The sequence below is a fragment of the Typopeltis vanoorti genome, chromosome 13 (assembly GCF_054136105.1).
Source record: "Typopeltis vanoorti isolate ZY-2024b chromosome 13, IOZ_Tvanoo_1.0, whole genome shotgun sequence".
NCBI lineage: Eukaryota > Metazoa > Arthropoda > Arachnida > Uropygi > Thelyphonidae > Typopeltis > Typopeltis vanoorti.
Genome location: NC_143561.1, coordinates 88,260,704 through 88,274,633, shown reverse-complemented (window position 1 = coordinate 88,274,633; position 13,930 = coordinate 88,260,704). Strand labels below are relative to the sequence as shown.

The window sequence follows — 13,930 nt, the reverse complement described above, 5'->3', positions numbered from 1 at the left end:
TATTTAATCACATATATATTTTAATAGGTTTGCCACAAGGTGGCACATAGTATAAGTTGTTTCTTAGCACTGCTGAAAGAAAAGTCATTCTTTTCATGATTTAGTTAATAAGTTAGTTCACTGCAATTTTTTGTTTTATATGTGTAATAGAGACTGAGTCATTTAACTTTGAGTGAGTACAGGATAGCCATAATTAAACTTCCCCTATTCAGAGCCCTATCTAACAACCAGGATGTCACCAAATTTTGTAGGGAGACTAATCAAGACATGGAAAGAAGGATTCAGCAAAAAAAAAAGAAGTTTAAAAAGTCACCGATAGAGGGAATATAGTGCTGTGGAAGCCCAGGAAGCCAAAAATTTGTATAAAACAAAGTTGAATACATGTTTTGTTGGCATCATAAGAGCTACAAAGTAAAGAGAAAAACTTTACAAATGCATTCCTATTGATAATCATGTTCAACATGTACCTCACTTTATCTTATTGCACATTACTTGCAAAGTTATTTTACCTTAACAATTGCAATGCATCAACTGCTCTTTGTGAGTTTAGAACCTGCTAGAACTTGCATACAGGTCCTCTGTCAGCTAACACAGTTAAATCAATGATTCAGAAGTTTGAAGAAAAGAGATATTTGGAAGTTCGACCTGCCAGAGGATGGAAATCAGTGCCACCACAGCTAATTGAAGAATTTGCAACCTCAATTGTTGACAGATCACACGAAAATTTTGCTGGTGGTAGCAGCACCTGTGAAGTAGCATGACAATTGGATATGCTATATTCCATGGTACGGAAACTCTTGTGCAAAATTATTACATTTTATCCATACAAGATCAGCCATGTACAGTGGCTACAACACAACGATCATCATAAGCGACTGACATTTGCTCTGTCATCTGGGAAGATGAGGGTGTATTTTTATCTGAACTGGACTGTAAACATCCAAAATTGTCAAATTTGGGCTTCTGAATCATCCCATGCACTCTAGGAACTCTCATTACATTCACCGAAAATTACTGTTTGGTGTGGCTTCACAACAGATTTTATAATAGGGCCATTCTTTTTTGAGGACAAAGTTACTGGTTCTCTGACAGGACCAGTAACTTGTTCCATTACCACATGAAAATATCAACAGGCTGAATAGTTTCATCATTTTGCAACAATGATGCCTGGATGAGACCATTTTTCATGCAACGTGGAGAGGTGCTCCATGTTGCATGACCGGTACAATTTCTACAGCATCACTTCACAGAAGAAAGAATGATTAGTTGCTTCTTTCCAGTTGCATGGTCACCTCACTCCCTAATATTAGTCTATGCGATTTTTGGTTGTGAGGGTACCTGTAAGCCGACGTCTATCGTGATGGTGTCTTGAACCTGGCAGCCTTAAAAGACAACATAGCATGGACTGTGACAAACATTCCTTTTGAAGATTTTAGACATGTTACATTCTGCTGTTGAAAATGCTGTGTACCGGATGCAATTTCTGATCAATGAGAACTTTAGCCACATTGAATCAGGTCTTCTTTTGCATGGATAAACTCAATGTTCTCATGTTGTGCAACAGGTTTTTGACAACACTTATTCCCCAGTAACTGTAATACCATAATTACTATGCCAAATTAAATTGATATTAAATGTTTTATTGCTGTGCTATCTTAAGTGCAACACCTAAAGATAAACACATAATCTTTCATTTCAGTTTAGTCTTTGTTATTCATTTGTTTCTCCATTTCAACACTTTTTTTACATTTCCCCCTATTGGTGACTTTTTGAAGTAAAATTTGTTTTTGCAGAATCCTTCTTCCCATGTCTCTCTCTCTCTCTATCAAATTTGGTGACATTCAGGTTGTTAGATCAAGCCACAATTATCCCCTATTCAACACTTTAATTATAGCCACCATATGGTGCCAGTGTGTGGTAGAACAACAGTGGCCAAGATGACTTTGTTTAGTGAATTGAATTCATCTGATTCAATCGTGAAAATTGAAAGATTTCTGGAAGGAGAGAGAGAGAAACTGGTAAGTGTTTTGAGAGTAAGGGTCAGTTGGATGGAGAGAATGAAGCATGTGTTTAGAATGAAGTGGAGATGGAGACCTTAACATGTAAATAGCACACCTGCCTGTTATCTTTCATTGAACTAAGCTCAGATGAATAAATGAGAGAAACAAAATAAGGCAAAAATTTTGTGAGGAGATTCTGTAATCACAGGAGTGTTTAATAGAACATGACAAAATCTTGTTTCCCTGGTGCAAAAATTAATATTAGTGATGCTATAACAATGCAGAAAGTAAGGTGAAAGAATTAAGTGCCTTTTTTGGCATTAATAATGAGGTGAGAAGTGGATGTGAAGTAGTTGGATGAAATGAAAAAGTAGAACAAGAGGGTAAAGATTATAAGTCTCCTATCACTCTGTGATAGAGACAGAGGAAGAGGGCATTGCTAGCAACCAAATTAGTATGCTGGTTATGGAAAAGAAATGTTGTAAGGTTTATGGACCTATGGTCCAAGTTTGACAGATGGAAGGATTTGTATAATGCTGATGGACTGCACTTAAATGATTTTAGTGTTTGGTGGCTAGAGAGAACGTTATTCACTGAGAGTGCAGAAGCACAAAGTCAGGAAAACTTAAACACTTAGGATGGATGCAGGTGAGTAGGTGGGAGAATGCCAACAAATGTGGAATTTAGTCTCTTAAGCAACTATATCAATGCAATGCTTATTAAATAATTTAAGGCATTTACAACGTACACAGGATATAAATTAAATTTTTATCTATATTTCCAATATTTCGGCAACGTTGCTTTGCCATCTTCACAGGAACTTAAAATAAAGACACATGCACGCACGCACTACACATAGTAAATGAGGATGAAGCAGGAAGCTATTGTTCCAACTAAAAGTCCTGATGGTGTGCCCCCCCCCCCCCCCTAGCGGGCTATGTAGGTATTCTTGGCCGTTGGGCTGAAGGTCTTCTGATGTAAGTCTCCCAAATTTGGGGCAGTCTCATGCAACCAAATTTGTTGAGGTTTGGACTGTTTCTTAGGGCTGAGGCTGATTCCATGAATAGCCTTTCAAATTTGAATTTACTATGGTGTATTACTGTGGCTTTCTTCCACCGTATTCTGTGGTGTGTATCCAGAGCATGGTCTGCTAGACCAGAGTGGCTGTACTGGTGAAACCAGATGTATTCATTGTGTTCTGAAATTCTGATATTCACTGTCCTGCCTGTTTGGCCAAAGTAGGACAGCTTACACTGCAAGGGACCTAGTAAACACCAGGTAGGTCTAGGGGAAGTGGTTGGTCTTTAGTGGAGCGGATAAGGGATGCCAATTTTCTATATGGTGTGTAGTGCCTGCGTGCATGTGTCTTTATTTTAAGTTCCTGTGAAGGTGGCAACGTGACGTTGCTGAAATATTGAAAATATAGATTAAAGTTTAATTTAATTTATATCCTGTGTACGTTGTAAATTCCTTAAATTATTTAATCAGTATGTTTAACCAACGTCTAAGCCTTTCTACGAGAAATATATCAATGCAATATCAATAAAGCAGGTAAGTGGTGATGAAAGTGATTGAGCAGGTGTGGTGTGGGAAAATCACAACCAACAAATGGCTTGGATAGGACTGGTTATAGACCTAAAAATGAATTACTGTGTTTGTTTACAAATGTCAAAAGTACCAGAAATAAGGGAGATGAAATGGTTTCACTGATTGAGTTTATTCACCCCAAAATCATCGGAATAAGTGAAACATGGTTGAATGAAGATGATATTCTAACAGGAATAGAAATGGAAGGATACAGTATTTTTTGCAAAGATAGAAAGGACAAGAAGGGAGGGGGGGGTGTGCCAATGATAGCAGGGGAATTACATCCACATGAGGTAGATAGACATGAAAGAGGAGAAATACTGGCAACAATTATGAGGCAATGTAGCATAACATGGAGATTGATAGGAAGACATATTTAGTTGGATGTTGCTATAGGCCCGGGAATGTGGATGGTGGTGATGAAGAAATGTATAAAGAACTTGGATTAGTGAACATAGGAAGGGTAATTATTATGGGTGATTTTAATTATGGCAATATAGATTGGAATGAAGAGATAGCATTTGGGAATAAGGAAAATGAATTTCTTGAGTTCTTGAGAGATAACTGTCTCAGTCAGCATGTGAGGATTGAGATTTCTAGATCTGATAAATTCATCAGAAGTTGTATGCCTGTTTAATAAGAGTCTTGCAACAGCACAGGTTCCAAGGGAGTGGAAGGAGGATAAAATTGTTCCACTGCATAAAGGTGGTGATAAGGCTGTAGCTTCAAATTATAGGCCAATCTGTATATCTCGAGTTGTGGTGAAGGTACTGGAGAGATTGGTGAGAAGGATACAAAAATGGGTTGATAACAGCAGTATTCTCTGTGGTTATCAGCATGGGTTTGTTAAAGGGAAATCATGTTTCACTAACTTATGTACTACAACAAGGTGACAAATAACTTGGACAGGGGAGATGCATATACAGTGGTGTATTTGGATTTTGCAAAATCTTTGGATAGGCTGGCTCACAACAAGCTAGTAAATAAATTGAAATAGATGGGATTGGATAACAGTCTTCTGAGTTGAATCAGTCACTGACTGTCAGCTAGATATCAGAAAGTTGTATACGAGGATGCTGTATCCCGAAAGAAGAAGGTCACTAGTTGTGTCCTGCAGGGACAGTCTTTGAATGGGAGAGCGGATAGAACAAGAGGTCATGACTGGAAACTGTATAAGGAGGGTGTGAGCAGAGGAGTAGGTTCTTTGCCTGGAGAGTGGGTGGTGAGTGGTAGACACATTGAATCAGTTTAAAGCACGGATGTATGAGCATTGTGTGCAATAGTATGTATCTCCCACGATGAGTCTCTGACTCCATGTCATTCAGATGTTAATAATAATAATAATAATATAACCTTCTGACGACATTCAAACCACACGTCAAATTAGCAACTTTAACCCACTCTCCTAAGGATAAACTTCAGCATCTAGCATATCCCGAAATGTATGAATTTCCTTGTGACTGTGACCTAACCTACTATGGACAGATAGTAAGATCTGTTAATATCCATATGGGAGAACATAAGAAATACATTCGCTACTGTTATTATAGCAAGTCGCACTTTGGACACCCCTTTACATAGGATTAGATGTAAGAAAACTAATGTGGTATCTAGAAGTCATTACACATCAGAAAGACTATTTTTAGAGTCAGCAATAGCTATGAAACATTCTCTCACCCTTAACAAGATGACTATATTAATCTGCCAGAAATTTGGTAGACTGTCATCTTAAGATTAACTCTTACTCAACTGTAATACTTTTTTTGTTGCATGTAAACTGTATTACTCTGAAGATGCTGTTTTGTTTGACATATTAGTCAGTTAATAAACATCCTTTTATAATTTAGGTTTATTTGGTTTTGTAATATCACTAAAATTAAAATAAGTTATGAATATACAAGGCAGGTGATTATGACAAGCTTAGGAGGTAGTTTGAACACGTCATGGCATAAAACTTCAAGACAAGGGTCTCAGTAGGAGGAAGAATGACTATGGAAGGATAACTTTAATGAGTGCTGATGGTAGTGAGATGACAGAAGCAGATAAAATAGTTGAGTTACTGAATGATCACTTTGCAAAAATATATCATTCAAGTGAGGTTGCTTCTGTGTTATATGTGATACTGATGCGAGAACAATATCCAAAGAACTACCACTTCTATTGGCTGTTCTTAGGATATTGCATGTGAAATGGTTAAGAGGTATCTGGAGGAAGGAATATTAGATTGTATATCCAAGGTTATGTGGGGGGGGGGGTTAATTAGGTAGGCATTGGATGATTAGTATCTTTAAGCAGGAGCTATAAAAAAAATAAAAGTATTACAGAGGGTCTATAAGGAGAAATATGACCATCAAGCTCACAAGCAGTACAAAGGTCAGGCAAAAAAGATGACTAGGCATGGTGAGGAAGGCAAAATCAGATTATCAGAAGAAGCTAGCTGAGCAGGTCAAAGAAAATCCCATGAGGAAGGCAAAATCAGATTATCAGAAGAAACTAGCTGAGCAGGTCAAAGAAAATCCCAAAGAGTTCTTTCATTATGTGGCAAGTAGGAGGAAGAATGTCTATGGAAGGATAATTTTAATGAGTTCTGTTCTTATGATATTGCACAGCCTTAATATATATATATACAGCTAATTCTCTTTTTACATGGACTTTTTTTACACATTTTCGAAATAACATGGTTTAGAAAACAGCAGCAATTCTATTTTTACATAGCATATTTTGATTTTACATGGTTCAAATGGCACTTATTTTTAAAATTTCTGTTTGAATTCAGTTCTGTTAAAAAGGATATTTCCATTATAATTATCATCTCCTAGAATGATCATATGTACTTAAACTTTAATTTTGGGAAATCCTCCTCCCCCTCGATGTTTTAAATATCAGGGATTACTCTATGCTACAGAATGTAGACAATTGTGGCGACAACAAAAAAATCAAGTTTTATAATTATGATTCCCTGAAGAGCCGACAGATGATCCGTTATATTCACTTGGCATTGGTTCCTGGAAGCGGAAGGGTGCTATGCTGATTCCTCGAAGATAAAGTTGGTCAATTACAGAGGCCTGCCTATATAAAGCTGCTTGGAGGGAGTTAAGCTGTTTGCTAAACAATAATTTCTTGTTTACAATTCGAAATGTTTAAAATCGTTACTCATTAATTGATCTCAAAGACCACGGGCAATGAAAGGTGTGGATTTTAGCACATTATCAGTGCACTGGAAGGCAAACAAAAAAGGTTGGGTTACAAAATAAATTTTTAATGAATGTTTCCATCATTGTTTTGTTCTAGAAGTTAAGCACTATTTGATGGGGGAAAAAAAACAAAAAAAAAAACTGGACTTTAAAGTTTTATTGATTATAGACAGTGCACCTGGTCATCCTGTTTTAGAACACCCGAATGTGGAATTTTGTTTTCTGTCACCTAATACAACCACTAGACCAGGGTGTGATCGCTACTTTCAAAACTTACTACTTAAGAAGAACATTGCGATATATTTTGGATAAATTACATAAGGATAATTCACTGATAGTTATTGATGTGTGGAAGAAATTTTCTATTTTGGATTGCACCAAACTTGCTAAGTTGGCGTTATCCGAATTGAAACCATCAACTTTAAATGCATGCTGGAAAGCTGCTTAGCCAGAATGTGTGAAAAAGAAAAACCCTGTACTTTGCATACAACTGAATATCCCAATATCATCAGATTAGCACATGCAGTTGGCAGAGGATTTGATGATTTTTTGTCTGCAGATATTGAAGAATTGATGGTTGACAAGGCTGTTAGTGATGACAAAATAATAGAAGCTGTCCTTAAGAATCTCGATGAAAAAGTGATGATGATAATGAAGAGATTTCACTCACTGCATGAGTAATTAAAGAAGGGCTTCAAATGGCTAGTAAATTGGAAAGTCATTTTCTTACACATGATCCAAATACTGAACGAGTTGAACAGTTTAAACATGAGCTGAAGTCGGTATGGTGCGATATGAAGAATTATACAAAGATCTAGTCAAAACAGGATATCGATTAATTACAGAGTTCAAGGTAAAAAAATCAACCTTCAGAATTATTGGAAATTAGTGCTAATTTAGTTCTTTTTACTGAAGAAAATGTTTCGGCATTGCAATATGAACAGAATGGCCAAAGTGTTTCAGCTGTTTAGAATCCTAAACAGTTTTTTCGATATGTTGCAAGTAAAAAGAAAAATGTATATGGCAGAATGATTTTAAAAAATGCCGATGGTAGGGAGGTAACTGAATCAGTTGATATAGTTGAGTTACTGAGTGAGCACTTTGCAAGAATATATCATCCAGGTGGTGACATTGCAGAAACGAATGAACCAGTAGATTATACGGGAATTGTGGTGAATGAAGTGGAGGTGAGTAGTCTATTGCATAACTTCAATGTCAATACATCTGTGGGATTGGATGGTATACCAGCTCGTGTCGTACGAGAAACGGCTAAAGAATTGTCAGTACCCTTGACCATTTTGTTTAATTTGAGTCTGGGTTAGTCCCGAGGGGGGGGGGGTAGAAAGAGGGGAAAATAGTTCCACTGCATAAAGGTGGTTCCAAGACTGCTGTTGTAAATTACAGACCGATTAGCATATCAGGAATCATTGTCAAGGTCTTAGAGAAATTAGTCAAGGAAAGAATACAGGATTGGATAGATGAAAATGGGATATTGTATGGGGGACAACATGGTTTTGTGAAGGGTAGATCATGCCCCAGTAACTTGCTCACGTTTTATAACACAGTGACGGCTAAACAGGATTTACAGTGATTCTACTGGACCTTGCCAAGGCCTTTGACAGGATACCACATGGAACCCTGATCAGTAAACTGGAGCAGATGGGGATGGATATAGGGTTGGTGAGATGGATAGGAGGGTGGTTGATGGAGAGATACCAGAGAGTGGTTTATTCAAGAGTGGAGGCTAAAAGACGGCTTGTGACTAGTGGTGTGTGCTGCATGGCTCTGTTCTTGGGCCACTGCTTTTCAATTTGTTCATCAATGATATAGGTAAGGATCTGAGAGGAAGTGTTCACTTGTTTGCTGATGATGCAAAGTTGGGTAGAGCAATTGTGAGTGCACAGGATGTCAAAATTTTACAGGATGATTTGGATAGTTTGGAGGACTGGGCTAGGAAAAATGGATGTCAATTTAATGTGGCAAAGTGTAAGGTTATGCACTTTGGGGTGAAAAGAATAGCAGCAGTATATCACATTTGTGGAACTGTACTCCAGGAGATTGATGAGGCCAGGGATTTGGGAGTGTTGGTGGATAGGGAATTGAAGTTTAGGGGGCACATTGCAAAAATGGCTAAATCAGCTCATCAAATCACTTGGCTTCTGAAAAATAAACATGCAGAGACAAACAAGTTGTTGTTCCTCTGTATCGAGCCTTGATAAGATGGGGAGGAAGTGGAGAGGATCCAGAGATCAGTGACCAAGATGATAGCAGGTCTGTGGAATGAACCTTATGAGAATAGGTTGACGATTTATGGGTTACAGAAATTGGTCGATAGGGAGAAGAGGGGGTGATATGATTGAGACATTCAAATTACTGAAGGGTTTCTATAAGATTAATCCAGAAGATATTTTTGAAAATAGGACTGGTGGTGGGAGGACTAGAGGCCATGCATGGAAGCTGGGCAAGAAAGTGGTTGACAAGGGTGTTAGAGCTAGGTTTTTTACTTGGAGAGTGGTGAATGAGTGGAATAAGCTGCCAGAGTCTGTTGTAGGTGCTACGACCGTGAATGAGTTCAAGGCAAGGTATAATAGATACTGTGTGAATGTCAAATAGTTGTTCTTGACATGATGTTAGGGTCTCCCTCGATGAGTCTGTCGACTCCTTGGAGTTGCCCGGAATAATAATAATAATAATAATAAAAACAAATCAGGAGCCATGGTAGGTCGTGAAAAAGGGCTCGTGGCTCTGATTAAGAATGAGTTTAAGAAACGTCAATTGTACCCAAATACTTTAATTGTGTGCCACTGCTTCATTCGTATGGAAAATCTATGTGCAAAGTCACTCAAGATGAACACTGTCATGAATGTAGTAACAAAGACCATTAATTTGATAAAAAGTATAGGGTTGGACAACACGGAATTCAAAGAATTTTTGCAAGATCTTGAAGCCGAATATGGGGACTTATTGTACCATTGTGAAGTTAGGTGGCTAAGTATAGGTCAAATGCTCAAGCGATTTTATGAACTTAAAAACGAAGTGAAAATTTTCTTGGACATTAAAAGTGTCCCCATTAAAGATTGGAGGATGAAAAGTTTCAAAGTGATTTAGCATTTTTAGTAGACATAAATAGTCATTTGAATAATCTAAATTTGAAATTACAAGGCCCAATCAGATAATGACCTATTTGCTCACTCATATCAAGAGCTTTGATTCGATTCTTCAATTATTTCTTACCCAACCAAAAAAAAACCACTTTACACATTTTCCAAAATTAAGAGAACACAATCCAAAATCAACAAGTGAGTACACTGATGAGTGTCAAAGTGTTATGAATCAATTTCAAAGTAGATTTGAAGATATAAAAAAATCAAAGAATTGAGTTACAAATATTTGAAACACCTTTTGATATACGCCCCGAGGAAGCTTCTGGTTCCTTGCAATTAGAGTTGATTGATTTGCAGCGTGATAACACTTTGAGATCAAAATATAGTAATCTGCCTATATTAGACTTTTACAAATCCATTGATTCTGAGAAATTCCCTTCTTTAAAAAATAACGCCTTGAAAATAGCTTCTGAGTTTTCTACTACAATGCGAGCAATTTTTGTTCAAAGTCTGCAAAAAATCGCCTTCGTACAAGACTCACTGACGAAAATCTCGCCAATGAACTATGAGTAGCAGCCTCATCAAGGGTGGCTAATATTTCTAAGCTTTCACAAAAAAAAAAGTTTCAGCCTTCTCACTAAAAAGTTTAAGATTGTTATAATTATATGCTTTATTGTTATAGTTATATGTCTACACAATTGTAATTAAAAGATACCATATCAGATGAGAATGCTGCACATTTACTTATTGAGATATATATTGCATATATAATGCACTATATATAAGAGTTAAAATTTGCCAGTCACCCTCAAAAGTTTTTAAATTAGCAATTTTCAACCTTTATACTAAAAAGGTTCCCCACCTCTGGTGTACATGGTTGTCATATTAGATAGAATATCAGCTCCTATTTTATGAGAATGTGGCAGTGGCTCTGACTGGGCTCCTTAATTTCAGTCTCAGCTCTGGCAGTCTCAAGGGAGTAGAAAGAGAGCAAAATAATTGCTTTGCATATGGAAGGCTCTATCACCACAGTAAAAAATTATAGACCAATCACTATCTCAGGAGTGGTGGTAAAAGTACTGCAAAATTTGGTCAAAGAGCAAATTCTGGAATGGTTGGATAAGAGTGTGATACTGTGTGAGTTAGTGGCAGCATGGGTTTTTGAAGGGTCACATTCATGTCTTAATGATTTGCTAACTTTTTATAATAGAGTGACAGTGAATTGGATAAACGGGAGGCTACAATATGATTCTGCCGGATTTTGTAAAGGCATTTGGCAGAATACCACATGGATCTCTGGTATGCAAATAGCAAATGGGGATGGATATGGTGCTGGTTATATGGATATGAGAGTGGCTGATGGGCAGATACCAGAAAGTAGTATATGGATGAACAGACTCTGAGAGATATTCAATTGTTTGCTGATGATGCAAAGTTGGGTAGGGTAATAGTTAATCAAGTTGTAGAGAGAGAGAGCTTACAGGATGATTTAAATAGGGCTGACAGTATGAGCACAACATGATGAATGTCGATTTAATTTGCAAAAGTGTAACATTAGGCATTTGAGATACAAATATTACAAGACGTTTACCACATTGAGGGAATTGTATCCCAGGAAATTGATGAAGCCAGGAATTTGGGGAGGTAGTAGATAGAGAGTTGAAGTTTAGAGAGGATATTATTAAGGTTGCCAAGCTAGCTCAGGATTACTTGGATATTGAAAAAAACACCAACAGGTAGAGATGAGGAAGTTGTTATTACTTTTTATAAAGCCTTGATATATCCTCATCTGGATTACTGTGCATAGGTCAGGTCATCTTGGTTTCTTGGGGATGAGGAAGTAGTGAAGAGGATCCAGAGGTGAATGATGAGTGACCATGATGGTGAATGCTCTGTGGATGATCCCTGGAAGATGGATTGAGGATTTGTGAGTTGAAAAAGTTGGTTGATAGGAAATAAAAGAGGGGATATTATAGAAACATTTAAGTTCTTCAAGGGTTTTATAGGATTGATGCGGGAGAAATGTTTTGGCACTTGGGAGTTGAGTAAGAATGTGACTAGTAAGGGTGTGTAGGCTAGATTTTTTGCTTGAAGAGTGGTGAATGAATGGAATGGGTGGCTAGAGTCAGTTGTGAGTGCTTTGTCTGTTAATTGGTTCAAGGAGATATTGATAGATATTGTGTGGATAGTTGGGATTTCCCCATGATGAATCTTTGGACTCCATGGAGGTGCTATACAGTAATAATAATAATAATAATAATAAATTAATATATATATATATATATATATATTATTTTAATCATACAATTGAAAAAATATCACTTTTTCTTCTTTTTTGCTTTGATTTCTTTGAAGCAGTGGAAGGAAGAGTCATTCCTGTTGCTTCATTTTAGCTATCACTAAACTATTAAATATCCGATTACGTACGGTATCGATAGTTCAAATTTAATGTGTATTTAATTACCAACATGCAAGTTTTTAATAAATCAGTGCACTAAGTAAATAGTTTTGCTAAGAAAGCCAAACAGAACATGCGCTTGTTAGAGTATTCGTATTTTGCATAGCATTGTAATGTTCACATTAAAAAAAACAATAATAATATAATGTAGTTTAACAGATATCTTGGCACATAGGATTTGTGTGTGAATGTGAGTGAGTGAGTGAGTGAAAAGCCATATGCCAGGTGTATTTTGAGTTTTCTGTTGAAATATTTAATAGCAGAATAAGATTGAAATATTTTTTCATAATATACAGGGTGTTCGGGATAAATTTGACATATTTATAATTAATTATATTTTTCCGTAAGTTACATGTATTAACACACACTTCTCTTCATTTAAAAGTTTGGACCCTTCTTCATTCATATACAAGATGTCAGAAAGGATGGATAGCTGGAACCCACCTGAATCATGGTAGAGAATAACTTGTATCATGATGATTCGTGCCCGCCATCAAAATAAGGATATTACGACTGCTGCCCAATGCTCCCTGAATACAGTAAAAACAATCAGGCATGAACTAGAGACTTGCAATGGTGACTACGAGGATGTAGCAAGAAGAAAGATCCCTAGCAGACGATCTGATTGCGTTCGTACAGCAGAATTCCTCGCAAATCTGCAGGAACAGGTGTTGAAGAACCCTGGCATTGGAATTCGGGCTTTGTTCGTGGAGTTGCTAACTGTAGTCAAGCCCTGGATAACAAGGGTAGCCAATGGTAGGCCGTATGTATGGCAGCAGGATTCGGCCCATTGCCACACCTCTGGGAAAAGTCAAAAATGGTTGTCTGAAAATTTCTACGACTTCACCAGTCCAAATGTTTGGCCTCCAAACTCCCCACACCTTAACCCCATGGATTATTTTGTATGGGGCGCAGTTGAAAAAGACACCAATCGCACTTCCAGTAATACAAAAGCCCAGTTAATGGATAAAATTAAAACAGTTTTTGCGGCCCTTCCCAGGGAGACTGTAGCATCAGCTTGTTCGAGATTCCGAAGCAGAATTGAAGCTGTGATCGATGCTAATGGTGGTTATTTTGAGTAAATCTTGTTGACAGTATTGTAATTAACTCTGCCTGTAATGTTTTTTTGTCAATTCATTAAATTTAATAGATACAAAGAAGATTTTCTTTTTCCTTACGAAACTGTCAAATTTATCCCGAACACCCTGTATATATATATTACAAACACACCAAATTGCATGCCTGGCTCTACTTTGTAGAAGTTTACAACTACGGCTGGAACATATCAATTAACATAACTTCAAACAGGTATGCAGCTAATGTTGATAGTAATATCTGCTTATTTGCAAACTGTTACTTAAGTAAAGATATTATAATTAATATTTTTTTTGAATAAAGATATTATGAAAATTACAATAGCACAAATTTAACAAATTTTCTTTAAATGGTTTCTGTGAAGAGTGTAAATATTTGAGTGGGAGTGCAAAAGCTCCAGTTGCCACAAGAAGATCTCGACGCTCAAGTGCTCTCTCTTCTCCCACATTTTCAAGACATCATGCATCAATCGAAGGTAAGAAAAGTAGGAAA

The 13,930-nt window shown here is 37.0% G+C and overlaps 1 protein-coding gene across 1 annotated transcript in view; it reads left to right on the top strand.

Annotated features, from left to right (window-relative positions):
• Window positions 1-13,930, top strand: part of LOC150100342 (serine/threonine-protein kinase DCLK1-like) — a 427,047-nt gene that overhangs the window by 101,602 nt on the left and 311,515 nt on the right. The window contains exon 4 of the mRNA XM_090402717.1: window positions 13,803-13,913. Coding sequence (XP_090258843.1) covers window positions 13,803-13,913 — 111 coding nt within the window. The remainder of the gene's footprint in view (window positions 1-13,802; window positions 13,914-13,930) is intronic.